Below are 27,144 nucleotides of genomic sequence, written 5' to 3'. Positions count from 1 at the left end.
TAGAGCCACTTATTCTTAGGGTCTTTATAGAGGAACGAACTTGTCTTTCCCCTTCCCTTTTTCGCACGTTCTCACGAGAAACCCACGAGACAGAGCCGTCTCACAAGGGTTCTTTGTAGCGTCTCCTACATCTTAGTTGAAAGGTCCCTTGGAAACATGAGCAAAGGTTGGGAGAGTCCTATTACATTAATCTTCTTGGCAGGACGCTTTGTAAGTAAATAGGATAGAGCAAGACTCATGATGACTTGACGTTGACATTCTTGGCAAACGCACTGCGGTAGCACTTCAGCTAGGGTAATTATCTTCATTAAAATACTAGTGCATACATATGTATTTTATCTTTATGCACATGAATCATAAGGGTAGCAGCATATAGCCCTAACTACCTATGCAACACCAAGCAAAGCAAGTATGACAACCATTACGTGCTAGAACTTTTTTTCCTAGGTCTACTAATACTAACCCGCAAATAGGAAGCGTTGGATATATAATCACAGCGAGGGGAGAGGGGTACACCATATGAGGCTGTCCAAGACACCAAACAAGGGAGACGAGGCTAAGCCAGGACCACCAGGCTCGCCCGCTCCCCAACTTCATGGACAGGAGGACATGTATTTCTTAGCCGGTATGTGCACTTTTGTCTAGCTTTCGTAGTGCTTTGACTAACGTTAATAGCTCTCATCAACAAGCAGGGTGGTCGGGACACCTGTAGTAACCAAGATGATGGGGGCCATGGAGAGAAATGAGTGATTAGACCACGACATTGTTAACTACAAAAGTTGTTTAATGGGAGAGCTTCAGGGAACATCCCAGCCAGCAAGCACAATGTCGTTGTTGTAGTCATCTTAGCCCATAGATAACTTAAAATAGTCTTGGGCTTGGTTTGCTGGAGCTCAATAAACTACTGAGGGGCAGTGGGGTGTGCAATACGCCCAGAAGCTCTAAAATGGCGGTAAAGCAGGAAAGAAAATCTCCATGTATAAATTCCTATGCAGTTTTTGAAAAGTTTTCATCTCGTGAAATTTTGGCGAGTCTTGGTTGGCATAAACAACCCAAGAACCGCCTCTTGTAGAGATGGACCCGCCGCACTGTTTTATCTAATCTGATTGATCAAACAATCTTAGGGCCAAGATGCGCACTGTGCAAGCACGGTGAGGCTTGAGCGTTTCTAAGGCATAATCACAAGGCCTATACAGTGTTCTGCAGGTCTTTAGGGACTGTGTCAACTTTGGGCGATCCTCCCGTTCTCAGAGTGCAAGTGCTAAAAGAGGCCTCTAAAAGCAGAACCCTAGGGCCTTTAAGCACTATAACCCTAGGGCTATTTGTTGTGTACTGTAGTCGCGTGAAAGGAGGAAACTTGCCGCTGGAAACTATTTCCTTCCTTGTATTGAAATCATCATCATCAACAATATTATTGCCCAGCGGCCATTGAAAATTCATTTGCTCTCGGTCTTCGACTATCGCAATACAGCATGCCATCGCTAATCAAGCCCCTAGCCAACCAGAGATTCCTGATGATCCAGAAAAGGAAGCTGAGATGAACAAATTTTGGCGATGGTCACAGTGCAAGGCCTATTCTGCATCTTTTCTAATGCCACCCCTCCCCTGAGTGCTGATGCTAGCGAGGTGATAATTCTGCCTTACTTGGCTGCTCGTCTCACTGTTTCTTATGCTCACCCCTCCCCTTCCTTGGAACTTCTCTCTGGACTTCTCGTCTCCCACCTTCTCCTCCTTCTCTTCGCTCTTATTTGTCTCCCTCTTGCTGCCTGCGAAGAAGAAAAGGTCCCTTTACGACACTGACGGCTGGGCTTTTTTTTTCCTTTTTTTTTCTTTTTTCGGCTCATTACCTCCTTGGATCCCCTCTGCTGCGCTCTGTTTGAAGCTGTTCCAACTCGCCTGTTTTTGGCTGGTAAGCATTGCCCTGTCCTGCAGCAACTATATGCTACCATGCTTGTAGAGTACCTTGCTCTTGTTTCTTGGTATAAATCCACCCAGGCGCTCTTTATGTTTGCTCTCTCCCACACCCAACCCACCATGTTTTATACCTGTTCTGCGCCTATGTAATTTTGTTCTTGAAATTCTCAGTTTCTTTGCCTTTCTCTGTTGTTTAGCCTTCTTGTCTAGGTTTGCTTATCTTTGGGTATCGATCTCCATCTGCGCCTGTCTCTACTACACTTCATGCTTCTCTACTCTACGCTTTCCCTATACCTTTGAGGGACCACGAGACTATCTTTGTGTCGCTACCTGTGTACCTCTCTTCTTCTGCAATACCCTCGGCTCTGTTCTCTTTCCAGCTGTGTATTAGTACCTTGCTCTCTGTCATCCCATCCCCGACGAATTCTAAAACAAAGGGGAAGCCCTTCTAAGGCCTCGGGGTCAATCTGATCGCGTGTTCCGCTGTCTGCGCAAGGCCCACGCTAAATCTTCAACTCTGCCTATGCTATGGAGTCCAGCACGCCCTTTCTAGCCGACGATGACGGTGCCTCATACGGAACAATTTCTCCTCCCGAGTCTCCACCACAGCAAAAGCCATTTACTATCCCGCCAAGCGAGCAGAAAATACTGCATAGGAAGCCATTGTCTCGAGCAACAGCATCCAGCTCGGATGACACTACGATAGACGTCGGAAGCGACCACTACAACAGTGGCAGCAATGATGGCGACTCTGATTCTCACCGGGACGCCCACGAAAACTCACCCCACGAGTCTGTTCGAGCTGCTGTGCCGCCAACAGACGACATTACGCTCTCCATTAATACGCCCCGGATGTGGGCACTGTCTCTGCTTTTTAGCATTCTAGGGTCTTCTACAAATCTTTTCTTTTCACTGCGTTACCCCAGCGTAGCCATAACGCCGGTAATTGCTCTACTATTAGCTCACCCACTAGGTCACCTGTGGGACTATATCCTCAAACGGCCAGATGACCCATGCGAGCACTTTGAAGCCGGCGTCCTGATAGGCCGGACCAACGTATCAGCGCGCTATGCTTCATTCTGGCAGCGCTGGCGGCTGTGGTTTGGCCAAGGGTGGTGGAACGAAAAAGAACATACCTGCGTCTATGTTAGTAGCAATGTCGCCTTTGGTTTTGCCTTTGCGACCGACGTCATCGTCGAGCAGAGTAAATTCTACAAGCAAGACGTCACTATCCCCTACCAGCTTCTCCTTACGCTTTCGACCCAAATACTGGGATACGCCTTTGCCGGGCTGACACGGAGCTTCTTAGTACGGCCTAGTAGTATGATTTGGCCGGGCACGCTAATGTCTGCTGCTATGTTTTCAACACTGCACAAAGAAGAAAATAAACCAGCCAATGGGTGGTGCATCAGCCGCTGGCGTTTCTTTAGCTTTGTTTGGCTAGGCAGCTGTGCGTTTTACTTTCTCCCAGGGCTGCTGTTCCCTGCCCTTAGCTATTTTAATGTTCTGACGTGGTTTGCGCCCAAGAATGTCGTTGCTGCCAATCTATTTGGGGTGGTCTCCGGGTTGGGTCTGTTCCCTATGACCTTTGACTGGGCGCAAATAACCTACATCGGGTCCCCTCTGCTGGTTCCTTTCTGGGCCGCCATGAATGTGGTGGCTGGTGTAGCTATTGTTATGTGGGTTCTAGCGCCTATCATGTACTATGCCAACGTGCTATACTCATCGTACATGCCCATTCTGTCGGCTTCTGTTTTTGATAATACTGGTCAAGTGTACGACGTTGGTCGTGTATTAACCAAAGACTTTGTCTTCGACCGCGAGGCCTATCGCAATTACAGTCGAGTCTTTCTTCCCATAACATATGTTCTCAGCTATGGCGTGCAGTTTGCCGGGCTGGCTGCACTATTGACTCACACTGTTTGCTGGTATGGACCGGATATCTGGCGGACATGGAAGAAGTCGTTGCAAGAGGTCAGCGCGGAAGTGTCCGGGACTACGTTGTATCAGCGTGTCGGGGACAGCTCTGTTGGCATTCTAGCATCCTCGCGGCCGGGGACGTCATCTGGTGCTTCGATTCGGTCAACCAATGCTACCAGCTTCGTCCGCGAAGATGTTCATACTCGTTTGATGCGTCGTTACGAAGATGCTCCCATATCGTGGTACTTGATAACTTTTGCTAGCATGGCAGCTGTGGGAATGTTTGTTGTCGAATAGTAAGTGCTGCTCTGCCTAGCCTATGGTTCCTTATATTACATTGACACACTAATTTCTAACTTGCGCGGCTCTCTTCCTTTAGCTACCCTGTCCATCTCCCTTGGTATGGTCTCCTTATGGCTCTTGGAATATGTGCCATTTTCTTCATTCCAAATGGAATTGTTATGGCCGTCACCAATCAGAACAGCAGCATTTATTTGATCTGCCAGCTTATTTGCGGCATAGTATTCCCAGGCAAACCTGTCGCCAATATGGTCTTCGTGACATATGGCTACATTTCGTCAGCCCAGGGCATCAAGTTTGCTGCCGACTTGAAGCTTGGCCACTACATGAAAATTCCTCCCCGGCTGCTTTTCCAAGTCCAGATAGCAGCCACGATAGTATCATCATGCACCCAGATTGGCGTGCTCAACTGGATGTTCCGTAACGTACGGGGGATATGCACGCCGGAAGCTGTCAATGGCTTTACGTGCCCATTTGCCCGCGTGCACTTCAACGGTTCTATCCTTTGGGGAGTTGTCGGGCCTGGCGAGTTCTTTGGACAGGGCGCAATGTACCGCCCACTGATCTGGTGTTTTCTCGTAGGTGGTATCTTGCCGATCCCCGTGTGGTTGTACGCACGCAACCGTAAAAATAGCATTGCTCGCCATATCAACTTCCCCGTCATATTTGGCACCATGAGCTGGATCCCGCCGGCCACTGGGCTTAACTTTTCCGTATGGGCTGTTGTCTGCTACGTATTCAATTACCACATCCGCCGTCGTGCAGGCGCCTGGTGGGCTAAATACACTATGACACTAAGTGCGGCACTCGACTCGGGCCTGGCATTTGGCATTGTCGTCATCTTTTTCGCCATCATCTATCCCAACGTCATGGGCGCGTTTTCGTGGTGGGGCACAGAGGTGCACAAGCAAGGCTGTGACTGGAATGCCTGCCCATACAAGGGACTTCCAGAAGACGGCCGATTTGGACCAACAGAGTGGTGAGGAGCGAAGCTAGATAGTTGTTTCTTGTTCATCTTTTTTTTTTTGTTTTTCCCTGTGCATATTGATGAATGATTTACTAGAAGAGAAAGATAATCCCACGCCATGCCGTATGTGCATTAGACTAGATGATCTATAGTCTTTTTATACTCTACAGTCGCATTTTTCCATGCATGTTTTGTTCTTTTTGTATTTCTCATAGTTTTCATGTCGCAGTGCATACACTGCCAGCACCATTACGTCATTCTCTGGAGGCGAGGTATCATGTTTTAAAGTGATTGGTATCTTGTTTGACATCATGGAAAGTCATCAATCTAATTCTGGAGTTTGTAGCAAAAACAAAAAAAAAGAAAAACAGAGATAATACGTTCTCTTGCACAGATACTTGCCTCCCCCTTTCCTATATTTCCATAGACGTCATTTATCCGCTTCATGTTACTAGTTCTTTTCTCCATATTCCTTCCTCTCTTCACATCTCCGCTCCCGCTCTCTCATCATAGAACTCCAACGTGAGCGCTGCCAAGAACCCCGGGATGCATCCCTTGTCGCGCACCCAGAACTGGATTAGGCTGCTGATGCGTTGGGCAAACTCGCTCTTCGGACCGCCGCCGACCTTCATTGTCCCGCGCTCGCCATCAAAGACGATAGAATTTTCGTGCTCATCCGTGACACTTGGGTAGAAGGTGCTCTCGACTCGCATCTTGCCATTAGGCATAAATACCACCGTCCAGCCCAGGGTACTGAAGATTGCCTCCTTGAACTCCAATGACTTAGCTGCCCAGACTTCCTTAAGTCGCTTGATCGACTTGTGCGCTGAGGCCGTCTCGCTCTTCGCTGCTGTCACATCCCGCTGCACGGCAGCTAGCTGTGACACAGGCATCATCTCGAAGTCACCCGCCTTTCCTTGCACCACAGCCAGGAGCTCAGCGTTTTCCTTTTGCAGTGCATGCAGCGTTTCCATCTTGACCTTCTCAACTTCAGCCGTGGGGTTGTTACGCAATGCAAGAATGCGCACTTTACTAGTCTTCTTGGCTGATTCTAGCTGCTTCATTAGGGCAATGACGTCCTTCTCGCGCACTGCTAGCTTTGTTTGCACTGCAGCCAGCTCGTCCTGCGATGATCGCAGCTTGCGTGTCATTTCGCCTATCTTTTCCTGTGCTGCCTCCTCGCTCTCAGCCACATCGGCATGTGAACGCTTAAGGCTACCTAGAGCTTTTTCATCATTACAAATGCCGCCGCTTTTAAGGGCTGCCTCAAGTGCAGACATGTCGGCATGTAAAGTTTGTACCTCGGCCTTGTACTGGTCAACTAGCTGCTCAGAAGCCTGAATGCGTTTTTCCAGACTCTGAATGCGCTCAGCATGTACATCGCCGTGATTCTCGGCATTAAAAGTAACATCTTCGACATCGTAGGACTTGAGTTGGGCGCGAAGGTACTCAACCTCTTTGACAGCTAGAGTACGCTGTCTGTCTAGACGTACAACGGCCTTGTTATCGCCGGCGATTGCAGTGGCGCTCTTGGCTTTTTCTAGTTCTGTCTTGAGGGCTATCTTTTCCTCCTGTAGCACCTTGATTGTTGAGTCCTGGACCCCCATTTCAGCCTGCATGCCTCCGATTTTCTCCACCATCGATGCCGCATTTAGTCTCTCTTGCACTAGAGCGCGAGCAACCTCTTCGGGGGACGAAAATTCAGCACCAGCATCAGGGTCCTCGGCTGCATCACGCAGATAGGATGTCCACGATGACTGCTCCTCTTCAAGGCGCTGTATTTGTATCTGCGCTTCGCCAAGCTGCCTCTCCACATCTTCAGCAGTCTCTAAGCGACGCTGCAATGTACGCTTTTCTTCCTCGACAATCTCGACGGCCTTATGTACCTGGCGTAAATGCTTCAGTTCGGTGATGTAATCGCGGTTACTAGCCTCTAGTGAGCGAATATGAGAGACCTGATCGGATAGCTCGCGCTTGATGATCGCCATGGTCTCGACATCGCCAGTTTGCGCCTTGAGTCGCAGAACATCGGCCTCGAGCCTCCCAATCTGCTCATCCTTCTCTGTCACCAAGGCTTGTGTCTTTTGGAGCACCTCTTCGCGTGCTTGCGTCTCTTGCTCTAATTCTTGAACAATGCGCGTATTTGATGCTAGCTGCATCTGCAAATCTGAGACTGTTTTGTCGTGACGGCGTTGCGCATCGTCCTTGGCACTGCCGAGTTCTTCCATGGATTCCTCAAGCTCTCGATTGCGATCCTCTGCCGACCGTAGACGCTTCTCAAAGGCTGATTTTTCGAGTGCGGCCGCATCGCGTAGTTCTTGAATCTCGTTTTGTAGACGACTTGTTTGTCGCGTTGCTAGAACAGACTCGCTCTCGGCTGCTTGCTTCTTCTCGAAGTCTTCCTGGGCGCGGCGTTTCTGGTCCTCGAGTTCGGTCGTGTGGCGCAGACTGTCGCGTGCATGGTCATCCTCCATGACGCTTATTCGATGGCGCATCGTCGCGAGTTCGGCTTTGAGCTGTTCGATTTGTCGTCTTTGCTGGTCATTGCCCTCGGCATCGGCCGGGGCGATGTTTTCTTTGCTGCTATCGCATGCAATGCTGTGAATAGATTCTGCACGCGAGCCTGGCCGCGGGGGCAAGGATTCGCCGGTGAGGAGATTGTAGCTTGGTGTCACTGTCGAGTGGAAGTTTGTTGTCTACAGAAGTACCATATTGATGTTAGCCAAAGTCGTAGTTCTTTCACCTTTTGCAATGCATCTTAGTCGTCTCGACGACTCACCCGGGCCATTGAGTTACTCCGAGGCCGTGGAATGGATCCGGGTCCGATAGTCGATCTAAATCGGCTTGATGCCGTCGGTGCAGCAACACGCGATGCCGGGCGCGCAGAGCCGGGCTCCTTGAGCGTGTGTTTTCTCATTATTGAATCGGCGCAATGCTGTACTTCAATGAGTTTTCCGTAGCGAACAAAAAAGGAAAGTAAACCAAACTAATTGCCACTTCTACGGTTTATGCTTGCGGCAAGGCCGTCACTTGCGTTTGTTAGTTAGAGTGTGGGATCATATACTAAGTCCAGTGTCCAGCTTAACATTAGAAGCCTTACATTTGTTTATTTATATGAGTAACAGGGGTTCTGCTAGCCTACGATGAAGCTCAACATCACGTGATCTAGAACGCTCAGACTTACATTAACCCTAGTCGCTATTTACTTTTGACCCTTAAAAGCACAATATATATGTCACTACATTTTAGATAGGAGAGTAGTGAAAACAACATTAAGATTAAGATTGATTTTGTTCAGTTGAGCGAGCAAGACTACTCTGTTTCATGCATGGTCAGTCGCCCATTTTGCGAATGAAAGACGGGGGAATCAGAAAAAACAATGCAAAGAATAGCGGTAGAAAAGATATGGCATATGCCGCGGACAAAGCGAGTACACACAGGGGATAAGATGTACTATAATAAACAAAGCAAAAAGTAGTAGTTGAGGTACAAGGCCGATAAAGAATGACGATAGAGCGAGGGGAATAAAAAACAAAGGGGATACAGGCGAGACTGAGAAGCTATGGAAGAAGCAAAAAACAACAACCAAATATATATGGTGGGCAACAAGTCTTGGAAGCAAGCAAGCACATGAACAAAGGAGTGAGTGGCAAGTCTTTCCGGTGTCTGTGTAGCGCAGCAGCAACAAAAGACATTAAATAGCACAGGAAAATACACCTGCCTGAAAAGGTCGGTGGAAGGCGGAAAAGCAGTGTGCATCAAAGAATAGCAAATGCATATGGTTTATGGAGATGAAGGGATAGCAGCGGTACTCTGGAGGGCCGATGATGGTTCTTCGTCATAAACTGCCTCGTACTTGCCACTTACGACCTTAATGGCAAGAGGAATAGGTGACCATCTCATGTCAGCGGGAAGTCCGGACGACTCTGAGGTTGCCTCGTCAGCAAACGGGTCGTCCTCAACCTCGATGCCTTTGCCCTTCGTTTCCTCAAGACGTGAGATAGAAATACCAGCCAGAGACTCGGTCGCATTTTGTGGCGTGTACTCCCAGTTAGCATCGATATGTCCCGGGGTAGGCGCAGAGTTAGCACCGGCAATTTGGCAGATAACCTTGTGGGGAACGCCCTTTTGAAGGTGTAGCTCAGCCATGCGCCAATACACAATATGTCGTTCCTTGAGGTGAGTTCCGGTCGGCTTCGACTTGACACCCGTAGCAAGTCCCTTGTAGTTGACAGAAATAGCTACATTCTTGAGAGATAGCTCTTCAAACTTGCTGTCTTGATAGATATTAAGCATAATGCGCAAATTGAGAGTATCACCTCGAGTTGTCCAGTTGGGCTCGATGGAAAGCGGGAGGTTGTGTGCAAGTGAAAGTCCATTTTGGATTTCGGAATGGACACGGTATGTGAATGCAGTAGTAGTGCGGTTCAGATACGACACATCGAGACTGTACTGGTCATTGCGGCCCTGCATTGACGGGTGAACAAAGATTCGGTTGGGGCCAATGGCTTCTAGATTGGTAAAGTTGTTGATAAGAACGGTTTCTTTCTTGTCACGATCAACTTGTTCCGTTGGTTTGTAACCAAATGCAATTTCACCGCTCATTTTAATTGACTTTAGACCCGAGGGAGCAAAGGTGGCAGCCACCATCTCAACGATAGATGCAGAGAGACCCTCGCCGGTCAGTTCAGGATGGCGAAATTGACGGGCACCAGACATGCTGGTGCCAGAGCGGACTGAAAGGGTGTCAGAGCCTCCCGTTGGAGCCTTTGAGTCACTGCTTAGAGCGGCTAGAGATGGTGGCTTCTGGAATTGCGTCTGCTGCTGTTGCTGCTGCTGCTGCTGCTGAAACTTTTCGGGAATCGAAGGCGATGGAGGGATAGCAGGTAGACCAAGAGCCTCCCCCACGCTGTCATGCTGTTGGACAGGTGAAGGCATGTAGATTGTGTTACGCACTTCTCTTCTTCCACGTACAGTGGGGGCCCGCTTGGCCGGCATTTGCATGGAGAGCGCGCTAGCAACGTTTGTAATAGCCGCCTTTTGCTCCTCAGGGTCTTCTTCACTAATTGGCTTGTTCTGGATGTTGAGCTTGAATAGCTGTTCGTTATCATGACCTTCAGCGTTGGCAGCTTCTTGTTGGGCAAGGGTTATAGGGTCAATAGCATTTGGTTTGATGGTGTAGCCTTCGGAGTCTACAGTAGGGGATGACGCTTTGTTCGTGTCTTCATGGGGAGGGGCATGAGGGCTTGAAGGTGTGCCTGTATTTGAGCCTTCGAAACCGTTGCTTTGAGACATGGGTGAATATGAGTGCTCCTTGGAATAGCCATTGCCATTTATGGGGCTTGCCTCAGTTTGTAAAGGTTGAACGTGAGCAGGAGCATCTTCAGAGAGCGAGGAGAGCTTGGCATGGCCACTGGAGATGTCGTGCAAGGAAGGACGGGGAGAAATGTTGCTGGAGCTCTGGTTGCCAGTCATTCCACGACCCTGTTTCTGCGTACTGATGGGACTAAAGCCAGCAAATCCACCTTGAATGCTCTGACGACGCCGGCCGAGCATGTTACCAAGACGACTGCGCAGGCTCAGGTCTGAAAAGAGATGTGGTGTTAGTTGTGCGCAAGGCGCATTTGATGGGCTAGTTACATGGCTGTTTATGGACTCGTACCTGGTTTTGCATCGTGTGTTGCATAGTTTTCGTGACTGGCCTCATTTGACGGAATTGGAGGCATAGGGGGAGCTGCAAAAGCTGCTGGGATGTGGAACGATGCGTTGGTAGATGATGAAGTGGGGGGCGCTTGGCCATGGGACGTGGTAGGAGCAATGGATGGTGCTGCACGAGAGGCAGGAGTTGAAACCTGTGCTGGGGTGGAGGCGGCAGTTTGGGGGGATGTTACTACGGAGATGGGGGTCTGAGGAGGACGGTCGTTTGCTGAGTTTTGGCCCCCCTGTGTGTTCCGATCAATACGGGTCTCAGTAGCCACAGAAGGCGCACCACCTTCACTAGGGGTGTTGGGGCCATTGGTGGATTGCGGCTCGGAGCGGACTGGCTTCACCCGACCCGATGTGGTACGGTGGACAAATTGATCAATCTCGCGTTGGGTGGAAACCTCGAGGAGAAGATTCAGGGCGTTGGTGGAAGAAGCTGCACTACGCTGAGAACAGTCTAGATCCATGGTTTCATACTGGGTTAAAAGATTGCGCATTTGGTTGACACGTGCTTCGTCGGCAACTTGGAGAGACTCAAACACAAAGGGAGCTTGTGATTCCCATTGAGAAATAGCAGCCTCCAACCGTGCAGATGCCTGCTCCATCTTGGCCTGGGTTTTTGCGCCTTTTTTGCTAAGCTTTTCCGTCTTTTCTTGGGCATCATCAAGCTCACGTGCCATTGAAACTAGGTTGGCGTGGATGGTATTCAAGTTGCGCACATCGTCTCGGCTCGAAAAAGATCGTAATGGGGTTTCAATCTCCATGTCAATGCTGGCAGCAAGCTGGTGATGCGCCGCAGCTGTCTGCTCAACCGACTCGACGATCTTGTCCCAGGCTTCTCGAAACACACTGCGGATAATGTTAGCAGAGGGGGACAGGGAGACAGCGAGTTTTGATTGCGTGGGACTGCATACCCGAGTTCAGATTGGGGATTGGGTACTCTATGAGCACTGAGTTTCCGGAGGCCGGAGACATATTGCTCTTCGACTTTTCGGCGTTCCTATTGAGTTACTAGTCAGGAAAACGAGCCGATGTGGATGACGGCACGCTGAGTGGTACGCGTATGGACTTTTATAGTGCGCATTATATGATAGATTTTGGGGGAGTGTATCGTAAGATTCTGATTCGTACCTGAAGCCAGTCGGTGACCTCATGATTGAACTTGAGCACGCGTTTGAGACGATCGTTGTAGACAGAAACGGCCTGGGTCGGTTGGAGGAAAGGCTGCGTATCGAGGCTATTGTTAGCGATATTGGATAAGAAACGAGTCAATTTTCGCGACAGGCGAACGTGTCATTGGCTAGTCGCATTGGCGATAAGGACAGAAAACAACAGTAGTGAGTGGAGCTTACCAGCATAGCAGCATACTCGGATTTAGAGAGAGAGTCCATGGTTGCGATTCCGGGGCCAAGGCCAATGCCAGCTAATATTGGGATGAATATAATATGTTGGTAATGAGGTTGTGATGTTGGTGTTGGATGGATGCTGGCTAAAAGGGAGCAATATTGAAGCTCAAATTGAGGCAAATGGCATATCGAGATGGGAGGCTATGGCAGCCGCAGACTGACTGGCCACGAGAAGGAGAGACTCGAAAGAATAACAACGAGGGTTGATATCTTGACAGCAAAGCAACAGTAAGACGAATAAATAAACAATAAAAGCGAGACAGAAGAAATATTACGGGCCACTCGTTGTTGATGTTGATCGTATGAGGGAAGCCGTGGCAATAAATCAATCCTAGCTTAAGTCTCAATTACGTGCGACTCAAAGTCCCTTCAACAGACGAGGGAAGAAAGAAGAACGACGGCCTTGAGGGAGGAAAAGACAAAAAAGAAAGACCGCAGTACACGGGAAATGAGTAAGGCTGTATTGGGATGAATAAAAAAAGAATTAAGTCGGTTTTTCTTAAGGCATAAAAAGACGTGAAAAAGGACTTGAGAAATAAAAAAAAGGAATGGGTTCTCTGCGCGGCTGGGCGCTAGCAGGAAAAGGGATCGGAAAGTACAAACGGAAGGGGAAGGGGAAAAAAATCGCTTCCCCATTCAAACGACCAGAAATAGAAGGAAGTCGAAGACTATAGACAACTGCCGTCTTTCCCGGCTTTTTCTTTCCTATATATGCAGAATGAAAAAGACGAAACGAGCAGCTTCCGCTCGTCACATATAATGATTTATAACTGCAATTGCAATTCCATGTCTCTATGTTTATACACACATATCTTTGCGCATAAACACATGTCCAAGTGCCTACCATGCCTCCTTCCCACCCTTTCCCCAGCTTTTTCCTACGTGACAGCCGCTTTTGTTTGGCCTAACCTGTCACGATGTTTTGGGGGGGGGGGGGGGAGGGATCTTGTCTTACTTAGCTTAATTGTTGCCAGGGCGGCGTCCATATAAACAACGAACGGGCCTTCTGGGCAAAATGTCTCTAGGCAAATTCACTCAAATTTTAATGGCTTGATTGAAGCTCTTTTACTCCTAGTTTTCTCATGAGCGCTCACTCCGTCTAACCCCGCCTCTTTGTTCTTCAGACTAGTAGATGTACTTGGACCGGAATACCATTGTCTAGACTGTAGACTTCTGGCCAATGAACTGCCAAGTCGCTGTTTACGTCTAGCATCGAACACTAAATATTAGCTCGGTACTCGGCAGTTTCGGAAGAGACGGTCATTGCGATATGTGAGCTTCAAAGAGCATTTTCTCTGACACAGGTGTACTTGTACTTCTATAGCATCTGCTACATATACAAACATGTATTACTCCTTATACCATAACATACACGTCATTCCCCTATTTCGGGTAGATAATCAATTCTTGGATCGCTCCTCTTCTGCCCCGCGCATTTCCCTGTACTCCACTGGCAACTGCTTTAACTGGTTTCTGACTCTGAGTAGCTAGCTAGCTTCGTACTTACAGTCGTTTTCTAGCTTCAATGTAACCCTGGCTTGTTATAACCCTAACATAAACTCGAACCACATCTGTCTCACCTATGCCATGCCTCCTGGGAAAGACTTCGTCAATGCACAGCCAAGCTATTTTTCAACCACAACTAAAACTATTAAGTTTCGGCCTTCTATCCGCATTATGACTTCTACTGATTGGCGAGATGAACTAGGCGCCTTAGACCGCTTCAGGAATGTCCAGAAAATGTAGGACCCGTGGCTAAACCCCCGCTGTGATGTCGAATTTTGATATCTGACATGTGATCAGGTCAGAGTTGCGGTCCATAGATCAGCACGAAGCTTTCAAGCTGGAGACTGCTGCATTTGAAAATAGCGAATCCAAGGTTGCTTTGATCTAGAATCTATGTCTGAAAACTATTCTAACCTGCCTCTTAGGAAGCGTATGAAGCGGAGTGTCAAGCTGAGCCATCCAGTCCTAGTACAGCTGGGCCTTCTTACTATGAAGATGAATCAGACACCCTCAAAACCGGCATCCAGATTGGGTCCATGCCGGATTGCATTCCCATTGGCACTGGGATAACTTCTACGGTCTACCGTAGCGGTACCTCCGCCTTGAAGGTCATTGAATCGCCCAGCCTTCCACCACACAATGCTCAGCGCGAGATAAAATTCCTGCGTGCCCTTTACCCGCCCTGCATCCCGCTACTTTCTGTGTTCTACGACATTTCGCAACAGCTTGTGCTTGAATTCCCCTTTATGCCCTATACGCTCGCATCTGTCCTCTCTAGCCATACTCAGCGCAACATGCCGGTTTCGCAGCCCATCCTGCGAGCAATCCTGCGGGACGTCCTCACCGCTCTGGCTGCTGTACATTCGCAAGGAATTATCCACCGTGATATAAAGCCGTCATCAATCCTGCTTGCGTCACCTACAGGACCTGCAGTGCTGGCAGACTTCAGCTCTTCATGGCAAGATGGCGTAAACATGGACGAGCCGCTGGATGGTAAAATCCTGGATATTGGCACCGGGCCCTGGCGTGCACCTGAGGCGCTCTTTGGAAACAAGCAGTACAGCACTTCGCTAGACATGTGGGCCTTTGGTACTATTGTTGTAGAGTCTGCTCGTAATCCACCGTCGACGCTATTTACGTCGCCTGCAGCTAACGAAGATGGAAATCAGCTCGGTCTTATCCTCAGCATTTTCAAGACCCTCGGCACGCCAACCCGTGAGATGTGGCCTGAGGCTATATCTTTTAAAACCCCGCCTTTTGACATCTATGCCGTCTTTGAAGGCGAGTCGCGTGATGATATATTTGCTGGCATTGAAGGCGATCTGCGTGAGGTTGTCGAGAATCTCGTGGTCTACGAAAGCTCCCGCCGCTGGACGGCCCAAAAGGTAAGGGGAACAAAATTTCCAACTCCAGTGCTAGCTTGCTAATATGCACTACGTTAGACACTTCAACATCGTGCTTTTATTAAAAAATAAATACCGAGGGGACTAAACAACCTGGACAAGGGCGCAAGTATCACACAACTTTTCATGTACTAGCACAAAAAAAACTAACAAATAAACAACCCAAAATTCAACACGCCTCCCAAGTAATTTTTGATGCCACCTAGAACACCAAGCTACCCTCGCTGTATCATGAATCATGATTGCCGACTGAATATCCGACTCTTTACTCCTCCCGGCCGCCCCTGCGTGTCTGCGTATCAGCGCCCAAATAGTCAATGGGGTTTCTGCACAGCGGGCATGAGTTTTGACTACTTGTCTGGAACCACTTGTATAGACATGTCTTGTGGAAGAAGTTGGCACAAGTACCACAGCGTTTGTCGGGCATGCGCTTGTCTGCTGAGATGATAGCGTAGCAGATGGCACACTCAGACTGCCCCTTCATGGCACCCACCATATTGCGCTTAAAGGCGACGAGGCCATCAATGATGCTTCCATTCTGCAGTAATAGAAAGTAAGTATTTGATCTCTTGCTCGCGCGCTGAAGCATACATAGGTCAGATAGCATAGGATAATTGACCTACCGAGAACATAATCACACCCTGGGTTGAGCGCACCCAGCTTTGCCACTTTTTGTCGTTAACGCCCACCCGGTTTGTACCAACAACCTCAACGTTGCCTAGCGGAAAATTGCGGGGAATCTTGATCGAAATAGTTGCTTCAACCTCATCTATCTCATAGCCAGCAGAAATCTCTTTGGTGCTGCGGCTGACCTTGACGTTGAGGCTTTTCTCGTCATCATCAATAGATTCCTGATTTTCCGCCCAAGCGCTCACATCATCCAAAATGCTATCCACAAGCAAGGGCGATATATACTTGCTTGTCCAGCTTTCCAGGGAAACTCTTGTCTGTTTCGAAGTAAGGTCGAGATACCACCGACGGAATACGTCTGGCGCAAACTTGAGAGACATGAAGCAGAGATGGGTCAGGAGCCGGCTCATGTCCCACCTGCCTTCTCTGTTCTTAATATCGATATCGTATTTGGTGATTAAATCGGGAGTAATCGCCATTTTATCTAGCATTAAGTAATGTCCACGTGCGTGTTCTAAAATGTCAACAAGAAGCTCAAATAGCTGGCTAAAATAGGCATGCTGCTTAAGCTGGCTGGTGTAATCCGATCTTATCGCAACCGGAGATAGAGAGTAGATATCAAAGACGGCAAGCCAGCTGTAAAGGTAAGAACGAGCTATCGGAGGGAAATCGCCGTCATCACTGTCAATCCCATGAGACTTTAGGATAGAGCTATCGCAATACAACGTCGGGCAGGTTTCAGGAACAGGAGGATCGTCTAGAAGCTCTAAAAGTGGCACCGGAAGTTCGGCCGCTATAAAGGGCTGGTTAGTATCTTACTTGGGACCTTGAAAAAGCACCTGTGAGACCTACTTTTTTTTTCAAGAATAACATCAGCCACGTACTCTTCCTGTATAGGAGGAAGTCCCCTGCGCACAAGCATAACAGCGGTACGTTGAATGGTTGGGATTTGAGATGAAATAAGTGGAAGCAAATCAAAGACATTGCTAAGCGATTTGACAGGAATCCGCATTGCATGCTCAAGAATAGCATTGTCCACAATCGTTAACGGGCGGGAGGGAACCACGCGATCTGTTTGCACGAGAGCCAGAATGCCATTATAGGCCTTCTGCTTGTTCGCTTCTAAAGCCAAAGCCAAATCCTCATTGGGGTCCGGTATCGTTTCGAGGACTCTGAAAAGCCCTAATGACCAATATATCGGCGCTAGGTAGTCTAATATATCGCGTGAAGGGGAGGATAGCCAGAATGAAACAAGAGAAGTGATGGTGTCCTCCCAGTGAGAACCATATACAAGGGAAATCACAGGCAAAAGCTTCGACAGCACATGAAAGATGTCGGCTAGCTGGCCTGGTTTAGAGAGGGATGGCTCTATCCACGAAACAAGATTGCGAATAGCAAAAACAACTCTGTTAGGAGGGACCGGAACTTCATTTTCCGGAAAGATACTCAGAGTTATTGCCAGTGTAGAAAGGAAAGCAGGCAGGCTTTCGGAGTCATGCTTCATGCCTTGGACCTCACTAACTAGCTGGTTGCAGAAACGGGTCACTTTATCAGAATTGGCGAGACGGCTTCTAGTACCCGCTAGTAAAGCAACCGTGACTAGGGGGTTGTGCAGCTTGGGCTTTAATGCCTCGTGCGTTTCCAAGAGAGTAGCAACTGATTCATCATCAAATCGAGGGTTGGCAAGTTGAAGACAGGCGCTAGCAGCGCGGGCATAATAGTAGCCCATTGGGGTTTGGTTGATTGAACCAATCAAGACAGAAACAAATGTCATGACGAGCTCAGGAGTCAAAAGTTCTAAGAAAGACTTTAAGCTTTCCCCTACCTCGCTGTAGAATGATACAAGCTTTGTGTGGGCGTCTAGCATTAGGGGGTCATCTTCATTCATCGCTGCTTGATCCGAAGCTAGCTCTGCAGAAATAGCTAGTAGGCTCAGGATTGCCAGCTTTTCCTCATCCGAAAAGAAGGCAAAGAAGTCTGGCCTCTCCATACGGAAACCGCTGATGAACAAGGCAAGTCTGAAGGAGCGTGTTCTACCAAGTTTATCACACGGCAAGTCCATCTTTTGGTTAAGCCCGTTATGTACCATGAACTGTGCACACCCAAGTGGTGAAATAATAGATACCGGAGGATCAATCCCAACATTGTTGATAGTTGATGAAAGATCATTGAGCCATAGCGGGAGATGAGGCAAGATTTCGTCGGCTATGCCTCTCATAGGATCTTCGTTTATTGTGTATATTCTGATCAATTTTTGAACACTCAACGAAGAACTGTTCGCCTCAGCCAGCTGGTGTCTGACAATGCCATTGAGAACTTTGCTTTTAATCTCTTTGCTGCAAATTGATAAACAGGCACAATGCAACTTCGTGCAGGTTGCAGAGACTCTTTCATCTTTGGAATACTGTTCAGCCAGCAAAAGAATCTTGGTGATAAAGGAAATACCAAGCTCAATGTCTGACATGATGATCATTGCTTCGCAAGCTACAAGAAGATCGTATATGGGAAGCATGCGATCAATGTCATCAGGCAAGCCATCACAGAGTTGGATAATGCGTTGGACCACGAGCTTGTGCGAAGATTGTGTCAAACTTTTACTGATCATAAATGTTCGAACTGTCTCAAGCTGACCAGTAGCTGCAGCAACCGTGCACTTTTCCACTAAAGTCTGTTGCAATTCTTGGTTCCCAGCGGAAATTTCGGTGCTTGACTCCTGTGATACTAAGACGCTCAAAGCGTCAAGCACGCCGTTTTGTAGTTCAGGATTAGATATGGACACAAGAGAGTGTATCCAAATAGTCCAAATTTCAGGATACGAAGAAGCCATGGGACCCTTAGACAAGCCAAGAGCACGAAGCATCGCCATGAGGTCGGTGCGGGTTCTAGAGTTGACAATAGTTTGCATGGAGTCCTTGCCAACCTTTGTCAGAAAGCCGACCAGTCCTGGAACTTCTAGAGACAAGATGTTTGTATGTTCGAAAGCATGGCGTAGCACTTGAGCTGCACCGAAAGGATTAAGATTGCGAGAGTCTAGAACTTGTAAGCACTTTTGGACCACCTCAAGGCTGGCAGTGTCAATAATGGTATCTGTTGGCTCGTTCTTGTTTTTAGCCTCGGCCTGTAATGTTCCTAGGAATGAAAACCAGCGACGGCCCTGCACCGAAACTGTCTCTTGGGATTGCACATAGTCGTGCGAAACTGCAGGAAGAGAGCTAGCGATTGCCGTACAGAGATTGTAAGAGAGTTTAGACAAGGTTTCCTCAAGCAGTGATTGGCCTGAAGGGGCCGAGAGTAGAATCTGGTAGATGCTGCAAAGAATTTTGTAGGGAGAACCTTCAATACTCCAAGAGGATGATTCTCTCTTGGGCCCAAGGGCGACCTCAAACACAGGCAGAACAGCCTTTTGCGCAAAATTAATAGACTCCTCTGTAGAAAGAGTTGATAGGAAATGAGAGGCTACAGTGACGTAGCATGACCATGGGTTGCTAGGAGAAATTTTATCAAAGCGTGCTGTCATCCCTATTCTCATGGAATCGAGGAGCTTCAAAGCTCGCGAAGAAGATATTTCCTCCCGCGGAATACAGGGAATGAGGGCGGAAAGGTGAATCCAGTATTGGGCGTCACTATGCTGGGAGCCCTTTTCCATGAAAGAGCCAAGGCGGGAAGCGGGTGACTTGCGTTCATTAGACTTCGCAGTCCAGACCTCGGGCATTTCCCTCGTCAAAATGCACAGAGCTCTGATAAACATGTCTGCAGTGCCAACATGAGCCAACTTAAGCCCCTCAACAACCAAGGCTTTCCGCAAGACCGACTTTTGAGGAACCATGATCTCCCGGTAGTGCTCAAAGGCTAATGCAACTAAACTAAGGCCAGCCTTAGCCGTGCCCGACTCAGCATAGTTGACAGACTCCCAAACTTTTTCGTTCGAAAGGTACTCTTTGTAGAGATCGAAATGCTGTTCTCGAGCATCTTTAGGCACTGATGTGATTAGAAATGCCACCAGCGATAGCGATGCGCTTATGACGCGGCAGTACTTTGCTTCGGCGTCCTCGGGCTTTGTCGAACGTTCATCGCTAAGCGAATCTTTAGTCTCTTGCAAGCAATCAGCGGCATAGCGAAGAACCATTTCCTGGCACTTGCCAAGCATGAGAGTCATTTTTTCCTGTGTTGAGATAAAGGAAGCGTGTCCCCGGGAGGCAGCTTTATGGACAGGATTTGAGGAGTCAAAACGACCAGCGAGCCAAACAGGAAAAAACTTGGGGAATCGCTTTTCCATGCGCTTCCGGGCGGATTGAAGCAGCTCGAACTGAAGCACGTGTGCCAGCTCCCTGACTCTACGAGAGTTATCTATAGATAATCTAGCGTAGACAGTAAGCTATAGAGATTTCTCATGTTAGCCAAAATCATCGTGTAGGCATCTGGGATTCAACGTGATTGCCACTCACCCATGCATCAAGAATAGCATCCTCAACCCCGCCATTGCTGTCAAACGGGTGCGCTTTGGCGTAGGATAGCAAGTCTTCCATAGCCTTTGTCTTAGTAGTATCATCTTTCTTCTGTAGACTCTTGAAGCTGATGATGACGTTGGCATCTGAGATGGCCGAGGTGTCGGCTTGTGGAGCCAAATAGGATAGTTCGGAAAGCGTTTCAAGGCTAGAAAATGCACCGGAGCCGGCGCTTTTGCTGCCGAATCCCGAGCGAGGCGCCATGGCTGTAACAAGGCTGTGTGGCGAGCGAAATGTGGTGGGATCTTGGGTGTTGGCGTCGATGTTTGGAGCAGCAGTGATGAGGGAAACGCAACAAGCCTGCGGGGCAGAAAAACAATGCAGACCCAATAATGGTTCAGGGTTGCGCCCAAGCAAGATTCGAGGGTCAATATACACGAAAAACCAGTAAAGAGCGTATCGAAGAGATAATAGAGAGGATAAAGGCTAACAGATGAAACTTGCACCAGAGGAAAATTGAATACCAAAATGAGAAGCTTCTTCTTTTCTTAGGTGAAGCTTGTTATTTGCTATTAAAACTTCTGTGGCATAGGGTACCAAGAAGGGAAGGTGGGATGTTTAAATAAGAGCCTAAGGCCAAAATTTTGGTGACAGCAAAGAAGTAGTAGTTGGGAAATTGCCGTTGGTGCTGTGCTGCGATGGGACAAAATAAAAACGCAGTCAAGACGCGCAAGGTCATGATAGCCTGTTCCTTTATGCTCAAGAATGCCTGATGATGCTTTCTAATGGCGAGCGAAAAAAAAAAAAAAATGAGGTCGTGGTTTCGGCGAGAGAACAAGAGAGCTGTTTAGGGTTATGAAAAAACCCAGTGACTCAGTTCGCCGAAGCCCTACTAAAATTGGCAGTCCGATGATATCAACAATGAGCCACTATGAATCAGATATTAGGTGCACAGAAGAACCACCCATAAATCGCCAAAGAGTTTTGCGATATGCGCTTTTAGACAGCCAATATATTGATTAATCAAAAAGACTATTAATAATAATAGCATTATCCTGTGCAATGGCTGTGTTCAAGTGTTCTACATGGCCAAATCAATTTTGCAACAGCCAACCCTGTGCCTCGCACCTTGTACCTCGCACCCCTCACCCCATGTCTTACGCCTCATTGCTATTCAGTTTCCCCTCTGTTTTCTCCAAGTACGTCACAAGATCAGCGATTGTGCAGACCTTCATGCCGTACTGGCGCGCAAAGCGAATGCAGTCCTCGCCTCGCAGCATGCCGCCGTTAGTGCGAATGGCCTGACCAGCAACCTCGGCACCATCATCAACCACTTCTGATATAGCACCGGCGAGCTGCTTGCCAGCAAGTCTGCAGAAGTCAATCGCAGCCTCGGTATGTCCACGGCGCTCGCGAACACCGCCTTCGCGCGCACGCAGAGGGAACACGTGACCAGGGCGGCGCAGAGAGTCAACAGTGGAAGCAGGGTCGGCCAGGACACGGCATACAAGAGCGCGGTCATAGGCAGAGATGCCGGTAGTAACAGAGGGATCAGCAGCGTCTACTGATACGGTGTAGGCTGTGCCCCGGGGGTCTTGTGTGGATTCAACCATTTGTGGTAGGCCGAGGGCGGCAGTGCGCGAGGCAGGCAGCGGGGCGCAAATGAGACCCGAGGTGTGGCGCACCATAAAGGCCATCTTTTCAGTCGTCAAATCTTCGGCGGCAATAATCAGATCTGCTTCGTTTTCGCGCGACGGGTCGTCGAGAACCACCAAGAACTCTCCATTGCCTGCAAGACAGAGAATGAGAAACTGTTGTAAGTATATAGCCTAACCTGACAGAAGAGAAGGGACAGAGACGAAGAATTAGCATCATGGCGGGGCACCTACGGTAGGCAGCAATGCAGTCTGGTATCGTATCAAAGGCACTGGCTTCAATTGATGTGGTGGAAGGCATTTTGGAGGTTGAGGTCGTGTACAGCGGAGGGGATTAGAATTGTAGCTTGTAGCTTTTGCTTGCGTTTTGTCGCTTAGTGGGGGAAGGTGACAAAGGCCAGGTTCGGAGCTTTGCGCGAAGTATGGAGGGGGCTCTAAAGGGTGGGTGACAAATAGCATATACCAAGCTAAAAAGGAGAAAAAGAAGGAGAAAAGGTGAACTGATATCGCGATAAAAATGCTAGCACCATTGATGATTTAATAGTCTAAGCTCTAATTGTAGCTAAGTGCTGTTCCGGCAAGTCTAACCAAAGTCATCGTCACAGCCGGGAGCCATGTGATTATGGTATGGGATGGGAACTCGGGCCCTGGCTATAGCAGCCGTAAGCCTATAGAGAGCAAATGGGGCCCCTGTAATTTTCTTCTCCCATTAGCAGACTACGCTGGACAGGCTAGTTGAGTACGTAAAAAGAGTTTATAGCTTAGAGAGTGTGTTATGGTTAGCAAGCAGCGTGAAGCAATAAGAAATCAAGACACAATGATGCAATCATGCTTTTTTCTCCCGCTTTCGCCTTTTGAGCCATGCATTAGAATTAGCCAGGCCACCCTGCCGACCCTTGGCCCGCTGACAGCCTCATTATACATGCTGACAAAACAACCAGGCCACAGATCCCCAACAAGGGGCATTCGACTCGGCTCTGCAAGCCGCGCGGTCTTTTTCTTGATGCTTTGAGTTAAATATCGTAGATATAATATATTACTAAGAATCTTCTGTCATCCAGTTACACAACATGGCTATTCAGGAACTATAGGGAGCCATTGGTTTGCTGACGTCTCCCACAAAGATAAATAAAGACAGCGTGCAACCAAGCTAAATGCCTACCATGCTATAACCCATGATAGCTGCTAACCCTAAATACGTACACTATAGAGCCCCACTGTTCCTAATTTCTTCCCAGCTTCAAGCTTTGGAGGCGAGAAGCTTATTCAACGGCCTACCGAGAGTGAATACAGCAGTAGTTTTACATTCCCACTTGACTTGGTATCTATTCCAAAATGCTATTAAGCAGATTCCCGAGCTCCTATTTACGGCGGGCATCCAGAACTGTTCGCACGAATGCCTTCCAACCCGCCGCTCACCTTCACAGGCAATCGGCCTGCCTCCAGTCCTCCGCAAGCAGCCCGACATCCTCTACCGGCTCTTTCTCATCAATCGATCCCTGCGAAATTTCACATTTCAACAAGCTCGCCTCCTCGTGGTGGGATCCCCATGGCCCCTCGCGTATTTTGCACCTCATGAACCCATTGCGCCATGATTTCATGCGTGAATGCCATGCCTCGCAGCCAGAGCCCTTCACACCCACACCTGCCTCGCTGCGCTATCTTGATATTGGGTGCGGCGGGGGCATCTTTGCTGAAAGTGCGGCACGGCTGCCAACTACTGCCAATGTTTTGGCCATTGACCCAACACCTGAAGTTCTAGCAATAGCACAGGCACATTCCAAGTGCGACCCAATGCTCAAGACCAAGCTTCAATACCGCCAGGCCACCATTGAAGATCTGCCATTACCAACAAAACCCGAAGAGCAATTTGATGTAGTCTCCATCTTTGAGGTTGTCGAACATGTCGACAACCCCGCACCGTTCCTGGACAGGGCCGGGCTATTTGTGAAGCCCGGCGGCTGGCTAGTTATGAGCACTATCGCCCGCACGTGGATTAGCTGGTTCACCACAAACCTCATGGCAGAGGATATCTTGAAGATAGTTCCCAAGGGTACGCATGACTGGAACAAGTATCTTAACCACGACGAAATGACCGCATACTTTTCGTCTAGAGGTATTTGGGAGCCGCCGCAAATCATGGGCGTCATGTATGTTCCTGGAATAGGCTGGAAGCGGCTCCCTGGCAGCGAGAATCTGGGCAATTACTTTATTGCAGTTCGCAAAGCCCAGGATACTATGTAGCCTGTTGGTGTCTCCGTTCACACAGAGAGTGCAAGTTGAAAATAGAAGCTTATGATGCATAGATTGTATATCCTGTTAGATACATAACCCCAGATCACCAACCCTAATACTATCACGATGTAACCCTAAGAACCCAAATCTTTAGTCAACAGGTTTTCTACTTGAATCATACCGAGCAACGACCCATCTTCGTCATATTAATGTCAACAGCGCCAAGTCAACAACTCTGCCTTCAGGTCATGAAAACCAGCGGGCAGCACCACCTATTCTAATCGCTAAAACCTTGTGTTTTGACACGTCCTCATCATGAGCGTTTCTCAAAAGCTCCGGCTTTATAGCGAGACAACATACGAATGTCCGTCTCCACGTGACTTTCCATCAATCTGCCCGACACTTGATATTTCAGCAACTCTTGATGGTAGCGGCAAAAACGTATTGGTATATCGGCCCAATGGCGAGCAGGTGTGCAAGATGCAGCAGGGCGCGCGATTTGGCGGGTCTACAGTGACGGCAACACGATGGAAGCCAAATGGTAAGTTTACGTAGCTGTCTCTAAGCGCCAAGGCTCATATTTGTTGTTGCGGCAATTTTTCACGATATCACATGCTCATGCTTTTCAATAGGCCAGTTCATCGCAGTTGCCTGGGAGGATGGCATTGTGCGATTAATGAACCTTGAGACAAGCAAGTCAGCCCATAACATTCAAGTCCTGCCTAAGGACTCCAAGGAGGAGATCCAGTACTTGGCATGGGCCACAACTCGCATCTCGCTGGGGGATAAAGATGAAAATACAAAGAAAGCTGTTCACAAAGACAGTAGCGCGGAAGAAACTATCGCGAACTTGCCTCGGCAGATCATGTTTCTGGAAACCGATATCTCATTACCCAAGCTTAGTCCGCTGCCTACAACGAGTGCCGGCTCTGGGTGAGTATACAAGCCTACACATAGTTCTTTTACTAGGAAATATTCTAACTTTGCACCAAGAGAGGACTCACTAGTGTTTACATTGCGGTCCGGGATGGACCTCATGTTTCAGCCGTTTGATCCCCAAGATGCAGACTCAATTTCCATCATGCTGTCCGGTCTGAGTGACGGCAAGGTCCACCTAAGCATCAACGATTCACTGCCCATAAGTAGCTTTTCTTATCCTCCGGGAAGCGCATTAGGAAGCAGACAACTAATCCATCATGCGTCACATCCGCTAATTACCACTCATACTCTCTTCTTCAAAAACTGTGATGATGGGACAACCATTGAGATGGTCCCATTCGACATGCAGTTCATCGAGTCTTCCTCTATCAACCTATCCCTTTTAGCATCAAAGCTTACCACACTTCATAAACTTCTGCGGTATATCAGACAAACTACTCTACACATCCAGGTTGAGTATAGCAATGCCCGAGACCTACACACGCGCTTCCTGAATAGTGTCAAACAGTCACTCCAAGAGGACAAACGTGGCCAGCATGATGTCGTAACAGCCTTCTATCATGCTACACTGACTGGAAACATCCCCCGCAAGATGAAGGAGTGGCTCGTGGACTCAATGGGGGATCGAGTGAGTTCGCTACGTGAACTTAAAGCTACCATTCCATACTATAACTAACAGCTTAGCAGGGTCTTAAAAGGTGGGCTAAGGCAGCGATTGGTGGCCTAAAAGGCATTCGCACTCTTGTCCAGCAATATCTCATTCCTGCGCTCGAGAGAATGGTTATAATTCTCAGTCGCCTCAAGGGCCTTGCGCAGTTCTATAACGACAATGATGACGTAGGCCTTTCAGTGCCCGAAATCGAGAATCTCGTCGGAGTCGTTTCATGTCTACTACTAGTTGCTAACCGCATTATGATTTTCACTATGGAAGAGCTTGCATGCTTCACCATGTTTAACACCTGGATAACGGTCACTCTAGACAAATTGCTTTCGCCTTCTACAACCAATGAAGTCACCGAAAAAGAAGTCTCGATCCAATACCAAAAGGTCCTGTTATACATTGTTGAATACCTCGAAGAGTCGCCAATCAAACACCATGTTAACACCGATGCTGGTGATGAAGCTTTTGATGACATTCTTCTGCGCAGGTCAAGTGGTCAGAGCATGATTGACGTCCTCACCAACATCCTTGAGCAAGAAAAGGCGCCAGGAGACGCTATTGCAGAGCATCGAAAGGTTGCTCACCTAGGCCACCTCGTAGGCATGCTTGACCGGTCTATCCGACGAGTTTTAGATAGTGTTGCCGCAGCCCAAGAACGAGGCGTCCGCTTCGGCGAGACAGTGAGAATGGATTTGGGAGATACACTGTCCAAGATGGACTCTCGCATGGTTGCCCACGATCGCGTAAGCTACACATTTCTAAATCTTTCTACTAAACTCCTCATACTAAAACCAACATGTGCATATAGAAAGGCTCAATCACGTACACAGCCCTCACAACGAAAAATGATACCCACAAGATCATCTTCTACCGTACCTCGCTTACTATCACCAATGGCATTAGCAGTACCCCCGAGACCCAGACTAGTACACTGTCTCTCGACCCTGGCCGCGTGATCGATATGAAGTTTCTAAACGACAATGTTCTACTGGCTCTTATCGATCCACAGAGTAAGTGTTTTACTTCAGTCGTTCATCTTTGCTCTCGTGTCAGTCCCCATCTTGAACCACATATTGCCGCTAACAAGAACCTTGCAGACAACGCCCCATGTGCCATCTATATCATCACCCTTGATGCGCTAGTATGGGATCCATCCTCGTCGTCAAACACGTCGCATATTGATATTCCACCACCGCTACCACTGCCAGCCGACTTTGTCCCAGCGGCCATGGAGGTGTTTGAAGCATCAAGTGTACGAAACCAGCTGCCCGCACGTGTGTGCCTGTTGTCCGAAAATAGAGTGACTTGGAAGACTTTTGCCCTGGAGCCTACAGCTTGATAGAATAGGGACTAGATACATGATGACAGGAGAGCAAAGTAAACTAACATGCGAGAATTCAACAAATACCATAATAATCCTCGACGGGTGTATACTAGCGGGTATGTATATATTTATAGCG

The 27,144-nt window shown here is 48.4% G+C and overlaps 8 protein-coding genes across 8 annotated transcripts; 4 read left to right on the top strand and 4 right to left on the bottom strand.

The window, feature by feature from the left end:
* Window positions 1–2,442: 2,442 nt before the first annotated feature.
* On the top strand, window positions 2,443–5,117 carry HOO65_010954 (OPT oligopeptide transporter; the record flags this gene model as incomplete). Its single annotated transcript, XM_071005434.1, has 2 exons — window positions 2,443–4,130; window positions 4,214–5,117. The coding sequence occupies 2 exons, from the start codon at window positions 2,443–2,445 to the stop codon at window positions 5,115–5,117; spliced, it is 2,592 nt and encodes an 863-aa protein (XP_070862776.1).
* Window positions 5,118–5,583: 466 nt separating this feature from the next.
* Window positions 5,584–8,018, bottom strand: HOO65_010953 (Spindle assembly checkpoint component MAD1; the record flags this gene model as incomplete). Its single annotated transcript, XM_071005489.1, has 2 exons — window positions 5,584–7,797; window positions 7,881–8,018. The coding sequence occupies 2 exons, from the start codon at window positions 8,016–8,018 to the stop codon at window positions 5,584–5,586; spliced, it is 2,352 nt and encodes a 783-aa protein (XP_070862775.1).
* An 866-nt stretch (window positions 8,019–8,884) lies between these two features.
* Window positions 8,885–12,195, bottom strand: HOO65_010952 (Spindle assembly checkpoint component MAD1; the record flags this gene model as incomplete). Its single annotated transcript, XM_071005351.1, has 5 exons — window positions 8,885–10,686; window positions 10,764–11,653; window positions 11,719–11,804; window positions 11,936–12,028; window positions 12,157–12,195. The coding sequence occupies 5 exons, from the start codon at window positions 12,193–12,195 to the stop codon at window positions 8,885–8,887; spliced, it is 2,910 nt and encodes a 969-aa protein (XP_070862774.1).
* A 1,692-nt stretch (window positions 12,196–13,887) lies between these two features.
* HOO65_010951 (Cyclin-dependent kinase B2-1) lies at window positions 13,888–15,191 on the top strand (the record flags this gene model as incomplete). The annotated part of the gene is made up of 4 exons (XM_071005877.1): window positions 13,888–13,952; window positions 14,014–14,089; window positions 14,142–15,101; window positions 15,159–15,191. 4 exons carry the CDS (start codon window positions 13,888–13,890, stop codon window positions 15,189–15,191), a joined length of 1,134 nt encoding a protein of 377 aa, XP_070862773.1.
* Window positions 15,192–15,384: 193 nt separating this feature from the next.
* HOO65_010950 (E3 ubiquitin-protein ligase listerin) lies at window positions 15,385–20,458 on the bottom strand (the record flags this gene model as incomplete). Its single annotated transcript, XM_071005254.1, has 4 exons — window positions 15,385–15,699; window positions 15,743–16,542; window positions 16,602–20,124; window positions 20,195–20,458. 4 exons carry the CDS (start codon window positions 20,456–20,458, stop codon window positions 15,385–15,387), a joined length of 4,902 nt encoding a protein of 1,633 aa, XP_070862772.1.
* An 893-nt stretch (window positions 20,459–21,351) lies between these two features.
* HOO65_010949 (3,4-dihydroxy-2-butanone 4-phosphate synthase) lies at window positions 21,352–22,150 on the bottom strand (the record flags this gene model as incomplete). Its single annotated transcript, XM_071006122.1, has 2 exons — window positions 21,352–21,983; window positions 22,084–22,150. 2 exons carry the CDS (start codon window positions 22,148–22,150, stop codon window positions 21,352–21,354), a joined length of 699 nt encoding a protein of 232 aa, XP_070862771.1.
* A 1,034-nt stretch (window positions 22,151–23,184) lies between these two features.
* HOO65_010948 (Ubiquinone biosynthesis O-methyltransferase) lies at window positions 23,185–24,093 on the top strand (the record flags this gene model as incomplete). Its single annotated transcript, XM_070999838.1, has 1 exon — window positions 23,185–24,093. One exon carries the CDS (start codon window positions 23,185–23,187, stop codon window positions 24,091–24,093), a length of 909 nt encoding a protein of 302 aa, XP_070862770.1.
* Window positions 24,094–24,399: 306 nt separating this feature from the next.
* HOO65_010947 (Anaphase-promoting complex subunit 4) lies at window positions 24,400–27,023 on the top strand (the record flags this gene model as incomplete). Its single annotated transcript, XM_071005445.1, has 5 exons — window positions 24,400–24,625; window positions 24,717–25,017; window positions 25,078–25,651; window positions 25,711–26,427; window positions 26,493–27,023. The coding sequence occupies 5 exons, from the start codon at window positions 24,400–24,402 to the stop codon at window positions 27,021–27,023; spliced, it is 2,349 nt and encodes a 782-aa protein (XP_070862769.1).
* Between the last annotated feature and the right edge of the window lie 121 nt (window positions 27,024–27,144).

The sequence above is a fragment of the Ceratocystis lukuohia genome (assembly GCF_044167205.1).
Source record: "Ceratocystis lukuohia strain C4212 chromosome Unknown Supercontig1_pilon, whole genome shotgun sequence".
In the NCBI taxonomy this organism is placed as follows: Eukaryota; Fungi; Ascomycota; class Sordariomycetes; order Microascales; family Ceratocystidaceae; genus Ceratocystis; species Ceratocystis lukuohia.
The sequence above is the reverse complement of the archived record's forward strand: the minus strand, read 5'-3'. Positions and strand labels throughout refer to the sequence as shown.